Genomic DNA, 12,373 nt, shown 5'->3' on the forward strand with positions numbered 1-12,373 from the left:
TACTTTCCTCATAGTTCCTCAGCTGGGCCACAATGCTCTGCCCACTACTTTCAGGATAGACTTCAGGTGACATTATTTGGAGTTAAAAGGGAAATAAACTGGGCTTGGTAAGTGTGAGTGAGAGACTGTCACTAGGTTAATAATTTTCTCCCTCAATTTATGAAATCACTATACAGATAAAGCTATAAATTATGATCTGTATATGGCAATTTTTAATAAAATCAGACATCTCTGTTTTAGTTCAGATGTACTGAAATGGAATGAAGAAAGGTATAAGACATGTGTAATTTGTAGAATAAATGAACATTCTAGAGCCCTAGCTCTATTATAATACACCTCTATTATCTCAATCTATACCTGTATCATTTATATCTATGTATGTATGTATGTAAATAACCTTCTATACATTAGACTATAGTAAACTTAAAAACATTTGAATACTCCAGAAACTAATTTTTCCTTACTCCTTCTAGGGGCTCCCTTTCATCTCTAATCTTTACAGTCACTATAAGGGAATGCCTGCGTATAATATAGACTTTCTCTAAATCTCTTGGTATTGGCAGTGTTTATCTCTGAGATGACGTGCTTGGCCATTTCTTCTGCACAAACAGCTCCAGATCTTTTGCTTAATTGGCTCGTTTGCCGTCAATCAAACCCTGATAGATCCTGAGCATCTAAATTTCTGAGCTGAGCATTCTGCAGAGTTCTGAGGTTTTATTCCTAACCATTGAGCATCTACAGCTAAGCCAGGGAGACATGAAGAACACACAGACAACAGCGCTAATTATAAGAGGCAGCATGTGATGGTGTAAAATAGATCCAGATGGTTGGGGGTCTAGGAAAATAAATTACTAAAGAAACCAAGTAGAGAAAGCTGAGAATTTAAGGGAAAATATTGAAAACTTACAGATCAGGGGTAAAAAAAAGACTCTTTTGGCATTGACAATTGTCTAAGAAGTTGAAAAAATAGGAACTTGTTCAGAAGGTTCAGTGTCTCAGAGAAAGCTATGTTAGCAGATTGGTCAAGATATATGCCAGATTTTTAGGGTTTAAGAATCAAAGGAACTGGATATATGCTCCCATCTCTAGCCCAGAAGCAATCTCGGCTTGCTAATCACTTCCAAATGAACATTTAGTTTCTTCCACAGGCGTCTTACCAAGAAACAAGCTGCTCCTGGGGTCCACGGCATGCCTAGCACTAGAGGGTCAGCAGAAAGCTCAGCGGCATCTTTGCAGGTTCCTTGTCTCATAATGTCATATCAGGGCCCTTCCTTTTTTATTATCTTGTTATTTTTTTACTTTTATTTTTAATATATATTTTTCTTCTCTGTTTTTACTCTGTAAGTCCTTTGCATACAGTGTGGCTTCCAGTTTAGTATAATTGTGGGATTCTGAGTGTGTAAATGAGTGGATCTCTGTTTCATGTGCCTTCTCCTGTGCTCTTTTCCTTCTGTTTTTCCAACTCTGATGTGTTGGTTTTTGTTTCAGATTGTATTATATTTTATTTTGCTTTGCTTTATTGCCATCCCATAGAAGCCTGTTTGTTTTCTAATGAGATATAAAAGGGGTGGAGCTGGATAGGAGGGTAGGTGGGGAAGACCAAGGAGGAGTAGAGGGAGGGGAAGCCATAATCAGTATATATTATCTGAGAAAAATAATCTATTTTCAATAAAAGAAAAAAATGGGGAAAAACCCAAAGGAGCAATGAAGAAAGAATGACTAACATATATGAACTGTATCTTCAAGAGCTGCCAGTGAGGGCTGGGGATATATCTCAGTAGGTAAGAGTGCTTGTCTCTCAAGCCCAAAGATCTAGCTTATATTCTCACTGTACATAATACCAGTAGAGTGATGCATGCCTCTGGTCCTATCCTAGCACTCGGGAGGTGGAGGCAGGAAGATGAGGAGTTGAAGGTCATCTTCAAGTATATATCAAGTCAGTCACGCCATCTGACATCGTGTCTTAAGAAAAGAAAAAAAAATGAATAGAACAGAAATGTCACAGCAGGGAAAGAGAAAAGAAATACCCAGAAAGGCAAAAGGTTAATATATGTATTTTTCAAGCTAGGAAAAGAACGCTTAATATAGGACCTCTCAGCAATGAGGAGGAAACCACAGAGAAAAGGGAAAGTTGACATTAGAGAGGAAGTGTATTGATGGCGCAAAGCTGCCAGGGATGAAGCGTGAGGTCAACAAAGGGAGGGACTGTCTCTGAGACAGAGGAACAGGAAGGAAAACAGCTGCATCCTAAAGCACACATGCAGAGGCAGGGTTGCCACCAGTTACCCTGGGCCAAGGCCAACCTTCAGGGTGAAAACAAGGGTAAGATACCCCAAGAAAACAAGAGCTACGAGCTTGTTAGAAGGTAAATAGGCCTTTGAAAGAGCTATTATCTAGGAACCAAAAGAAACTGAAAGCTACTAAATGGGAAGCCCAACCAAACCATTTAATTATCATGTATTTCTGCTTATATTGCCTAACTTATAATCTAGTCATAAAGTTGAATACGTAAGAGGTGGTTCAACAAATGCTGCCCCGGGGCTCGTACTGGAATAATGGAAAGACACACACCTCTGCCCCTGCCCAGCTAGACCCCATTAGCTTGTGAAAAATCTAAACTCACTTGAAAGGAGAGAACATGCACAGAGAATGCTGATGAAGGGGTTCCCCATTGGAAAACAACTGCCTCGGCAAGTGTCTTATCAGTTTGGGTTGCAAAAGGTGCGCAGAGACCATAAAAGCTGGAGTAGAAGGAGCCAGATCACATTTCAAACGATAATATTTGTCAGTATCATTGACGTGATGCTGCGTTTGTAGGCACGCAAGAACTATGGGATCATGGAAGATTACTCCAAGGTTCCAGAAAGACCCCAAGGCCTGACAATCAGTGACAAGGTTGGATTCCCTGCAAGGAAGCCCCGAGAGCTCATTTATGAAGCATTGATGATGAATCCTAAGTTGAAACAGAGACTCCAGGATGTTGGAAATACCAGGATTGTGGGATGTCCGCTAAGGAATGCAACAGGCACAGAATGGAATCAGACCAAGACAGAGCACATGTGCAGGCAACAGAATTAATGGGAAGGGCCATTTGAGCCCAGATGCTGCTACTTAAAGCCTTAGATGTCAAATATGGAGCTACATGGAAAAATAATTTGTTATTTCTCTTGCTGAGTTTAAGTTTTGTTATTTCTTTGCTATGCCGCTAAATCTCTTTTAGGAAGAGAATGTAATTGTAAATATTGTAAGTATATAAGTTGCCTTTTGATTTTACAGGGGTTCATAATTAAGAGATTGCTTTGATTCTCAGGAGAGATTTTGGACTTTGGGATTTTTGAACTGCCTTAGAACTATTAAGACTGAGGGGTTCTTGGAGATGAAATAAGTGCATTAAGAGATGGCTATGGGCATTTGGGAAGTCAGGAGCAATGTTCTGGATTAAAGGGATGTTTAGGGTCTTAAGTGGATGGGGGTGAACTTATTCTAGTTAGTCTTCCCTGGCAAAGTGGCTAGATTTGGAGTCATCTAAGAGGCACACCTCTGAGAATGCCCGTGAAGGTGTTTCTGGAGAGCTTTTGCTGAGGAGGGAAGATGGACCATACCATCTCATAGCCTGGGCTCCCAGATGAATGAAAAGAGAAAAAAAAATAAGTAGCAAGATGAGCACCAGCATCAAATGGGACACTTGCATTCATCTCTCTGCTTCCTGACCCAAGGCACGGAGTGATCACCGGCCTGTGTGACAACGCCACACTCTGAAAATACCTCTTACTTTGTAAGAGAATGGAACTTCTGCTGGCCCTCACAGCCAGAGTTAACACACCATGAGGTCACTGAAGACTGCTGTCCTACTGTGCACACAGCCTCTTTGTTTAAACTGCCTTTCAAAGAATAAGCAACAATCAAACTTACCTGCCTCGGATTTCCCACACTATCAACTTTTAGAACCTAATCTAAAGCATAGTTACAATTAAAAGTTACATACTCTTCTTGCCCCAGAACAATATATGTGTATCAGCACATTGGCTGAAAGCAGCAAATAAAGAAGTGGAAAGCAAATTCCTAAAATCCACCATAAAAGTTGAAAACAACTATCAATGGATACTGGTTGATAAATAATGATGTTTGCCATCTGCGCTAGCTGGGATCAGTTGCAGTCAGTGATTTAATCTTCTCTAAAACTGTTGAAGATTTCTGTAAAGTATCCCATTCCTTCCCCATGTGATGATTTCTATGCTGCTCATGAAAGACAGAAAGAGGCTCATTGTTAGAGACAGACAGCACACCACCCAGGCAGGTACCATTCATACATACAGACATGTAAGGCATGTACAGACACAAACACAATGCATACCGCACACATGGTCACAGACAGACACACATGGACAGACACAGGGACATATCCACAAGACAGCCTTCAGGTAGACACAGATTAAGATGGAAGGCACAGGAAGTATGAAGTATAAAATTCAAATCTTGACCTGCTCTTAATGAAACAACTCCAAGGGGGAAGTGCTTTATCTCTTTCCTTAATGGGACACTGATCTGTTACTGGTGACTTGGACTGAGTTACCAATGAGCTAGAATCTGCACAGCGTTGTGGTTTTGCTGCCATGATCCCCCTCCCCCATGGTTGACTGTATCTCTTCAATTTTGAGCCCAAACAAATTCTTCCTTAATTTTTTCATAACAATGATAAAAATAAAGCACATGGCTATAATCTCATTAGTAGACCTAAAAAGTCTAATAATCATGCCTCAAGATTTCCAAACACCTGGTAAGTGTGTAAGTTTTCCCTTTTTGTCTCATAATGCTACTTGAGTCTGGGCATATTAGGACTTTTATATGTTAAATAAAGCAGTGTAAATATCTAAACTAAAACTCATTTTGCGTTGCTATAATTTGAGCATCCTGAATCCGAAAGTCCAAAATCCAAAATGCTAAATATATTTTGAGCACAGATAAGATCCACAACTAGAAATTTCTTTGCCATAAAGCATTGCCTCAGGCACAAAATGATTTGAAATAGTGTATAACATTATCTTCAGGTTGGTGTGTAACACTTACATGAAATATAAAAGAATATTCTGTTCAGACTTGGATTTAAATCCCCAAATAACAAATACCCCCAATTCCCTAAATAATTCAAAATCTGAAATCTTTCTGGTCTTAAGCATTTTTGGATAAGTGATACTGAACCTGAAGTAAGAATAATTTACTAAACATAGTTTGTTGTTATTCAGCTCACATGCTTATTGCGTGGCCTAGGATTTTATCAAGAGTAGCACTTAACTCACAGAGACAGCACTGCCTGACTGTCCCGGCGCCCAGTGTATCCACAGTGCTTCTAAGCTAACCTTCTGCCATTCGGGTTTATGTGAGACACGGAACTGAAACTCTTTGGCCGTGCATTTTTTTTCCTTCCTTATTCCTAAGAGGATGTGAGGTGACTAACTTTAGGCTTTTGCATTTGATACTAGCTTTACAGAAGATATTTTCAGTTTCTTATTTCATATTCTAGGCCAGTGGAATGCTGGGTATAGAACACCATTTATAAATAGGCAATGTGTTTACACACAGCAATGCAGGAGCAGTGTTTTGTATTCAGAGTAAATTCGCAAACTAAAATAGAGAGACTGTGAAAGCACCAGGCTCGTGAATTTACACCATTTATAGACCAGCTCCGCAAATGTTTTATGTTTACATTTATACTACGCCCATGTGTTTATGTTTGCTCTACGTTTGTCTGGTCTGGGCAGTTGTTTTCAATTCCTGCCCGAGCACCATTGAGAATTTTAATAGAATGTTTTGCATTTCTCTTTTCTAGGATATTGCAGAAGCAAAACGAGCCTTTGTTGAACAGGCTATACCCTCCTCACCCCCAAACAGGAAGAAGAAATGTCACTTGCCGCTCATTTCCAGAAAGTATCTTGCATTCATTAGCATTCGGCCTTGAGGTTTCAGCTCTAACTGGGAGAGAGAAGGAGAAAAAACATCGTCAGAATGGGAAGCCAGCCCTGGCTCGAGGACCTCTTAACCAGCTGCATGACTGATGGCAGGTTTCCACTAGAGAGGAGATCTTGGCTCTTCTCCATGCAAGTTCATCATCGCCGTGCCCGTTATTATCAGAACTGTGCAGCACCTGGGACAGTGGCTGGCCTTTTATGGAATGTCTTGGCAATTTATTCATTTTACTTGAGGTTCAAAATTGACAGAAGAAAGGAGATTCAAAAATGGAATCTGTTTTCCTGCAGGGTGTTTACTGAAGAGCATAAGAGCTTATCCCCAGATATTAATCACGACAGAAGTATCCTGGATGCCAAGCCTTGCTCACTTGGGAAGAAGTAGGTCCTAGGGAGTAAAGATAAGTCCTGCTCTGAGGGGCTTTCTTTTGCTTACTTTGTGGGCTACAAATCTAGGTAGATCAGGGTATACTCCATGGAGAATTCTTTTTCTATTACAAGCATTTGTAAAATGACTAAAGGAAAATTTAATTAGGTGAGTCTTGAAAGGTTTATGTATGTTATATATATTAAATATGCATATGTGAATAGTTTTGAAATTACTAAATTATCGACATATATTTTAGAAAAAGTACATGCATGGCACTTATATATTCTATATATAATTATAATTATTTGAGTACTATATGTATATATACAACTTATAGACAGTATCATACAGAAGACAGAAGAGCAAAGTGCCATTTTAAGACTTATTCAGAATACCGTGTAATGTAGCATACACAGGAGGGAAATAGATACATCTTTATCTATGTAAATATTTATATACATATGTGTTTGAATATATGTATGCATGATACACCTATACATATATGATACATGTAAAACCATCATACGATGCCGTTAGTGGAATAAATAGATTAAGACATGACTTTAAAGTGACTCATTATTGATCATCATAGCAGCGGTTGCCTGTACTAAAGGAGAGACAGCAGGAACTGTTCTGTTGAACCCAGAGTTAAATTTCAAAGCATTGAGGGACCATTTCTCAGCTGCGTGGCCTTGTGCAAATCACCAAGTCTTCAATGAACTCTGAAAGACCGACAATTGGCAGTAGCCCTGCCATCAGAGTTGTGTGGTGTAATAAAGCTATGTTTTTGGAATAGCTATAAACGCTCATGCAAAATTAAACTGATTAATGTAAAGACAAGTGCTTTAGACCATAAGAATTAACACCATCATTTTCTAATCTCTGGGATAGTAAAAATGGAGGCAAAAACAGAACAAGGAGGGGGGAATTTGAGACCCATTTTCAAAGGAAACTGTGAAATTTGGTTACCACGGAATTATCAACATTCAGAAAGCACTGGTCATGGAGGAAATTAAGTCAGCAAGCCATTGGAAAGTCATGTTTTATAAAGCCCTGGGGAGTGACTGGGAAAAACCTTGCAGATACTCACAACCATGGGAAACACAAAGGAAGCACCAATGTGTCATTTATAGCCAAGATGGGAATGAATGACAATTTTGAGAAAATCTTTTATGCTGTTGTTGTTAAATTAAAAAAAATCAGTTTTAAAACAGCTGATAACCTCAGAAGAAAGATAAAACATAAATTCAAAATAGTCTGGGAGCTCTTGAAATGAAAGTAAACCAAGAAATAACCCAAAAAAATAAGGCTTATACAGAAAGCACGCGACTTGGCTATATGAGGATGTGAATGCTGCTATGTACTGACATCCAACGGTCCTAGGCTGCAGATGAAGTCTTACAAGTGCACACTTGTGTCTAGTGCATGCCTGCAGTCCTGACACTTGGGAGACTGAGGCAGGAGGACTGCTGGTAGTTCAAGGCTAGCCTGGACTACATAACATGATTCTGTTTGAACAAAACAAAATGGAAGAGGAGGAAGAGGAGAGAAATTGCCAAAACTCAGGGTGTAAAATTAAAGGCAACTTGAAAAAGATAGAAATAGAAAGGGAAACTATTAGTGAATGAAGTCTGTACTTTATTACAGAAGGACAAAAAAATCTGATTATCTGTTCCTTCATTGAGAAGAAATCATAGTAAGTTATCATAAAAATTAGAGAGAGGTCTAATTTCAACAAAATAAATTAGGTGGAAAGTAGAAAATCATGGAAACAGGCAGGCACGGGAAAGGGGGGGGGTTCTATAACTTATCTCTTCTGTCTCCTGTGTTTCAGACCCAGCCAGAGCCCCACATCTCCATTAGCTTGAACTGTATAAACTCCTTCACACCAAACCCAACATCTGCAACACCTGCCAGTTCTTTAACCTTTCCTGTTTGTCTAAGCAGCCAGTCTACAGGAGTTGGGATTGCCACAATCTTCTCCCCAAGTGGAGTGAAAGGGCGTACTGTTGAATGACATTGCCTAAACATATGTCAACTTGGGCACCTTAAAAAAATCTTGGCATGTCGTTGTCCTTAAATATTAACTTAGTGACAGAAGGATGAGTTATGTATCTTTCTTAAGAAGACAAAATCAATGTGCGGTCATAAGAACATAAGAATGCCATTTCTAGGTTTCCATCATTTCCATGTGAAAGTTGTAACTTGAAAGCGTTTAGAAGTCTTGCTAAAATCTGAATTATTAGAGCAGGTAGAGAGGTAAGGAGTTTTACTACTTTGGCATACATGACATAAACATATGGAAATATTTTTCTGGCTTTCAATCTATACAGAAGATTTTTCCGTACAAGGGAGCAACTGCCGGGGAGAAGGCCCAAGTCAGAGACCTCTGTGGGAGTGGGTCCAAGCCAGGGACATCAGCCAGAACAGGCCTGAGCCAGTGACCTCCACTGGAGTAGGCCCAAAGCAGAGACCTCAGCCACAGCAGGTACAAGGGAGTGACTGCCCAGGGAGCCAATGACCTCTACCTGAGCAGGCCTGAGCCAGCGACCTCTACCTGAGCAGGCCCAAGCAAGCAACCTCCATAGGAGTAGGCCCGAACAACTTCCGGGATTGCAGAGTGACACTCATGAGTGCCAAGCAACCTCTGGGAACACTGAGTGACCTCCGGGTGACTGCAACCATGGCCCTGACTGCACTGTGAGGAGCAACCAGCTGAGCCTTGGATCCACTGGCAACTGGAAGATTGATCGCCAGAGACACAGCCCTAACTACACCAATCAGAGGAAAAGATGGGTAGACAAGATAAGAACACACTCAACACTACAAAGAGCAACACAACATCAACAAAAACTAGTGGCCCTACAACAGCAAGACTTGAACATCCAAATATAGATGATGCAGAGGAAAATGACCTAAAAAAATAACTTTAGGAGAATGTTTGAGGCACTTAAAGAGAAAATGAAAAATTCCCTCAAAGAAATGGAGGAAAAGACAAATGAAATATTGGAAGAAATCAAAAAATCTCTTAAAGAAAATCAAGAAAAAGCAATCAAACAGATGAAAGAAATTATTCAAGACTTGAAAACAAAATAGAGACAATAAAGAAAACAAAATCCAAGGAAGTTCTAGAAACGGAAATTATGAGAAAATGATCAGGAACCACAAATGCAAGCATAAACAGCAGAATAAAAGAGATGGAAGAGAGAATCTCAAGCACTGAAGATACAATAGAGGAAATAGACTCATTGGTCAAAGAAAACATTAAATCTAACAAAAGCTTAACATAAAATATCCAGGAAATATAGGATAACATGAAAAGACCAAACTTAAGAATAATAGGGATAGAAGAAGTCCAACTCAAAACACAGAAAATATATTCAACAAAATCATATAAGAAAACTTTCCCAACCTAAAGAAAGATATACATATGAAGATACAAGAAGCTTACAGAATATCAGACTTGATAAAAAAAAGTCCCCTCATCACATAATAATCAAAACACTAAACATACAGAATAAAGAAAGAATATTAAGAGCTGCAAAAAAAAAAAGGTCAAATAACATATTAAAGCAGATTTGTCAGAATTACACCTAACTTCTCAATGGAAACAATGAAAGCCAGAAGGTCCTGGTCATGAGTCATGCAGACACTAAGAAAGACCATGGATGCCAGCCCAAACTACTATAACCAGCAAAACTTTCAGTCACCATAGATGGACAAAACAAGATATTCCATGACAGAACCAGATTTAACCAATACCTAGCCACAAACCCAGTCCTACACAAAGTATTAGAAGAGAAGAAAAACTCCAACCCAAGGACCTTAGCTACATCCACAAAAACACAGACAATAGATGATCTCACAGCAGCAAATCCCAAGGAAGGGAAAGAATCAAACAGTAACATCACTATCAATGAAAACTAAAAAAACTAGAACTAGTAATCACTGGTCATTAATATCCCTTAATATAAATGGACTCAACTCACCTATAAAAAGACATAGGCTAACAGATTGGGTATAAAAACAGAATCCATCTTTCTTCTGCATCCAAGAAACACACCTCGACCTCAAAGACAGACATTGCCTCAGAATAAAGGGTTGGGAAAAAATTTTCCAATCAAATTGATCTAAGAAACAAGCTGGTGTAGCTATCCTAATATCTAACAAAATAGACTTCAAACTAAATTCAATCAAAAGAGACAAAGAAAGATATTTCATGTTAGTCACAGGAAAAATCCATCAAGAGGAAATCTTAATACTGAATGTCTATGTCCCAAATACAAGGGCAAAAGAAACACTACTAAAGCTTAAATTATACCCTGGGGCAGTGGTGGTGCTCACCTTTAATTCCAGCACTCGGGAGGCAGAGGCAGGGGAATCTCTGTGAGTTCAATGCCATCCTTGTCTACAAGAGCTAGGACAGGCTCCAAAACTACAGAGAAACCCTATCTCAACCCCCACCCAAAAAAGCTTAAGTTATACATTAAACCCCACACACTAATAGTGGGAGACTTCAACACTCCCCTCTCACCCCTGGATAAGTCTGGTGGTTCCAGGAGTACCTTAAGAGTAACAGACAAAAACTGTTATTTATAACCTGAGATCCCCCTCTCCATACAAAGAGATCTGAGGTTTTCAATACACCCTTCAGTTCATGAGTACTCATTGTAATTATCAAATTACAAGGAGTATATGATAGGCTGTCTGCTTCTCCATGACTCGTGTCCTCTTGCCTTAAGGACGACAGGGTCATTTCAAGCTACTCAACAGCCAGCATCATAGTGCATACTATCTGTGTGTGGTGGCACACCCCGCTAAACCCAGCACTTGAGAGGTGGATGGAGAAGGGTCAAACGTTCAAGGTTTGGGTGGGTTCACAGCTCTGATATTTACCCATATTTCCGTCCTTCCGTTGTTCTTCCGGCATCTCTCGGCCAAGGAGTAGAGCTCCACGGTTGTCTCTGATATGAGGTCCACATTTTTGCCCTTCACGATGATCTGCATCACCCTTCCCTTGTTAATGTGGGCATCAAAGGTGCTGTCCCAGGGTGGGTACATGGTCGGTTTTTTCTGGATGTACATCTGCCCATTTTCTATGGAGAGAAAAATACTGTCTCTTGAATTACTCTGCTACAAACTCCAGAGAATAATTCAATTCCATTTAATAGGGGCCGCCATTTCTATTGCTGTCATAAACATAATTCTGAGACAGTCTAGGGCAGAATAAGACAGGTACATGGTTAGATGCAAAGTATCACATTGCATTTTATAAGTCCAATATGGACAGTTTAATTAGCAACCCTCTTAGAATTACTTAAACTGGAAATTTTCCTTCCCAGTCAATGGTTTTTTCTCTTTTCACGTTGAGAGTGAACATCTGAGAAAATAACCTTTAAAACAGTCCCTTGCTACTAGGCACAGTGGTGAACACCTATAACGCCAACACATGGGAGGCTGAGATAGGAGGATGGAGGGTTCACAGCCAATTTGTGCTTTGTTGCAAGACCACGTCTCAGAAAACCACACACACACAAAGCCAAAAAATATAACCACACTCACATAGCTCCTCTCAACACACCAACCAAGAAAAGAAATCCCCAACCTACGCCTTTTAAAACCTTCCTTTCTTATAATAGCTTGGTTCTATTAATTCCCCATAAAGCTGCTGTATTTATAAGAAAGGCTCAATGACATAATTTGAACTTATAAGGAATGATCTCTTAATATTTTTTTAAAATAATTTTTATTTGCCCCAAACACAAGGAAACAACAGCCTTTGAAACAAATGAGTCCTTACTTCGTTCTTCTCGCCCCCATTTCTTTTAGATAGTGTGTCACTAGACAGCCCAGGTTGGTCTCAAATTCACTGTGTAGCCCATGTTGGCCTTGAGTTCTCTATCTTCCCACATTAGCCTCTCAAGTGCTGTGATCACAAGCACATGCCTCTTCTCTAATTTTGAAGATATAGCTTACAGTACCGATGCTTCCTAAGCAAAGGCTGGCAAGGGCTGAAAAGGGACCAGCAAAGCCAACAGCA

The 12,373-nt window shown here is 39.6% G+C and overlaps 1 protein-coding gene across 5 annotated transcripts in view; it reads right to left on the reverse strand.

The window, feature by feature from the left end:
• Prkcq (protein kinase C theta) overlaps positions 1-12,373 on the reverse strand; it is a 135,089-nt gene that overhangs the window by 67,908 nt on the left and 54,808 nt on the right. For all 5 annotated transcript variants that reach the window (XM_075970339.1, XM_075970341.1, XM_075970338.1 and 2 more), the window contains 2 exons: positions 11,230-11,429; positions 5,910-5,970 (listed from right to left, as the gene is read on the reverse strand). In XM_075970339.1, coding sequence (XP_075826454.1) covers positions 5,910-5,970; positions 11,230-11,429 — 261 coding nt within the window. The remainder of the gene's footprint in view (positions 1-5,909; positions 5,971-11,229; positions 11,430-12,373) is intronic.

This window comes from Microtus pennsylvanicus, chromosome 4 (assembly GCF_037038515.1).
Source record: "Microtus pennsylvanicus isolate mMicPen1 chromosome 4, mMicPen1.hap1, whole genome shotgun sequence".
Taxonomy (NCBI): Eukaryota; Metazoa; Chordata; class Mammalia; order Rodentia; family Cricetidae; genus Microtus; species Microtus pennsylvanicus.